Source organism: Fulmarus glacialis, unplaced genomic scaffold, assembly GCF_000690835.1.
Source record: "Fulmarus glacialis isolate BGI_N327 unplaced genomic scaffold, ASM69083v1 scaffold34630, whole genome shotgun sequence".
Lineage (NCBI taxonomy): Eukaryota > Metazoa > Chordata > Aves > Procellariiformes > Procellariidae > Fulmarus > Fulmarus glacialis.
Window position 1 is genome coordinate 1 of NW_009187691.1, and position 255 is coordinate 255.

Here is a 255-nt window from a genome sequence, read left to right on the forward strand (position 1 = left end):
GGTGGCCTGCCTCCCGCAGAGGGCAAGCCGGGCTGTTTCCTCCCCCCCAGGAGGCGGCTGGACTACGTGAACCATGCCAGGAGACTGGCAGAGGACGACTGGGCAGGGGTGGAGAGCGAGGGCGAGGAGAAGGAGGGGGAAGATGCGGAGGAAGAGGAGATGGACGTGGATGCTGGCAAGAAGCTGCCCAAGCGCTATGCCAATCAGGTGAGGAGCTGCCTGCCTCTGCCTGCCTCCCCGCGACGGGGGGCAGGC

General features: G+C 67.5%; 1 protein-coding gene across 1 annotated transcript in view; it reads left to right on the top strand.

Moving 5' to 3' along the window:
* Positions 1 to 50: 50 nt before the first annotated feature.
* The window catches only part of SNUPN (snurportin 1), a gene marked incomplete at its 5' end in the record, with an annotated part of 8,762 nt that continues 8,557 nt past the window's right edge, over positions 51 to 255 (top strand). The window contains one exon of the mRNA XM_009576027.1: positions 51 to 207. Coding sequence (XP_009574322.1) covers positions 51 to 207 — 157 coding nt within the window. The remainder of the gene's footprint in view (positions 208 to 255) is intronic.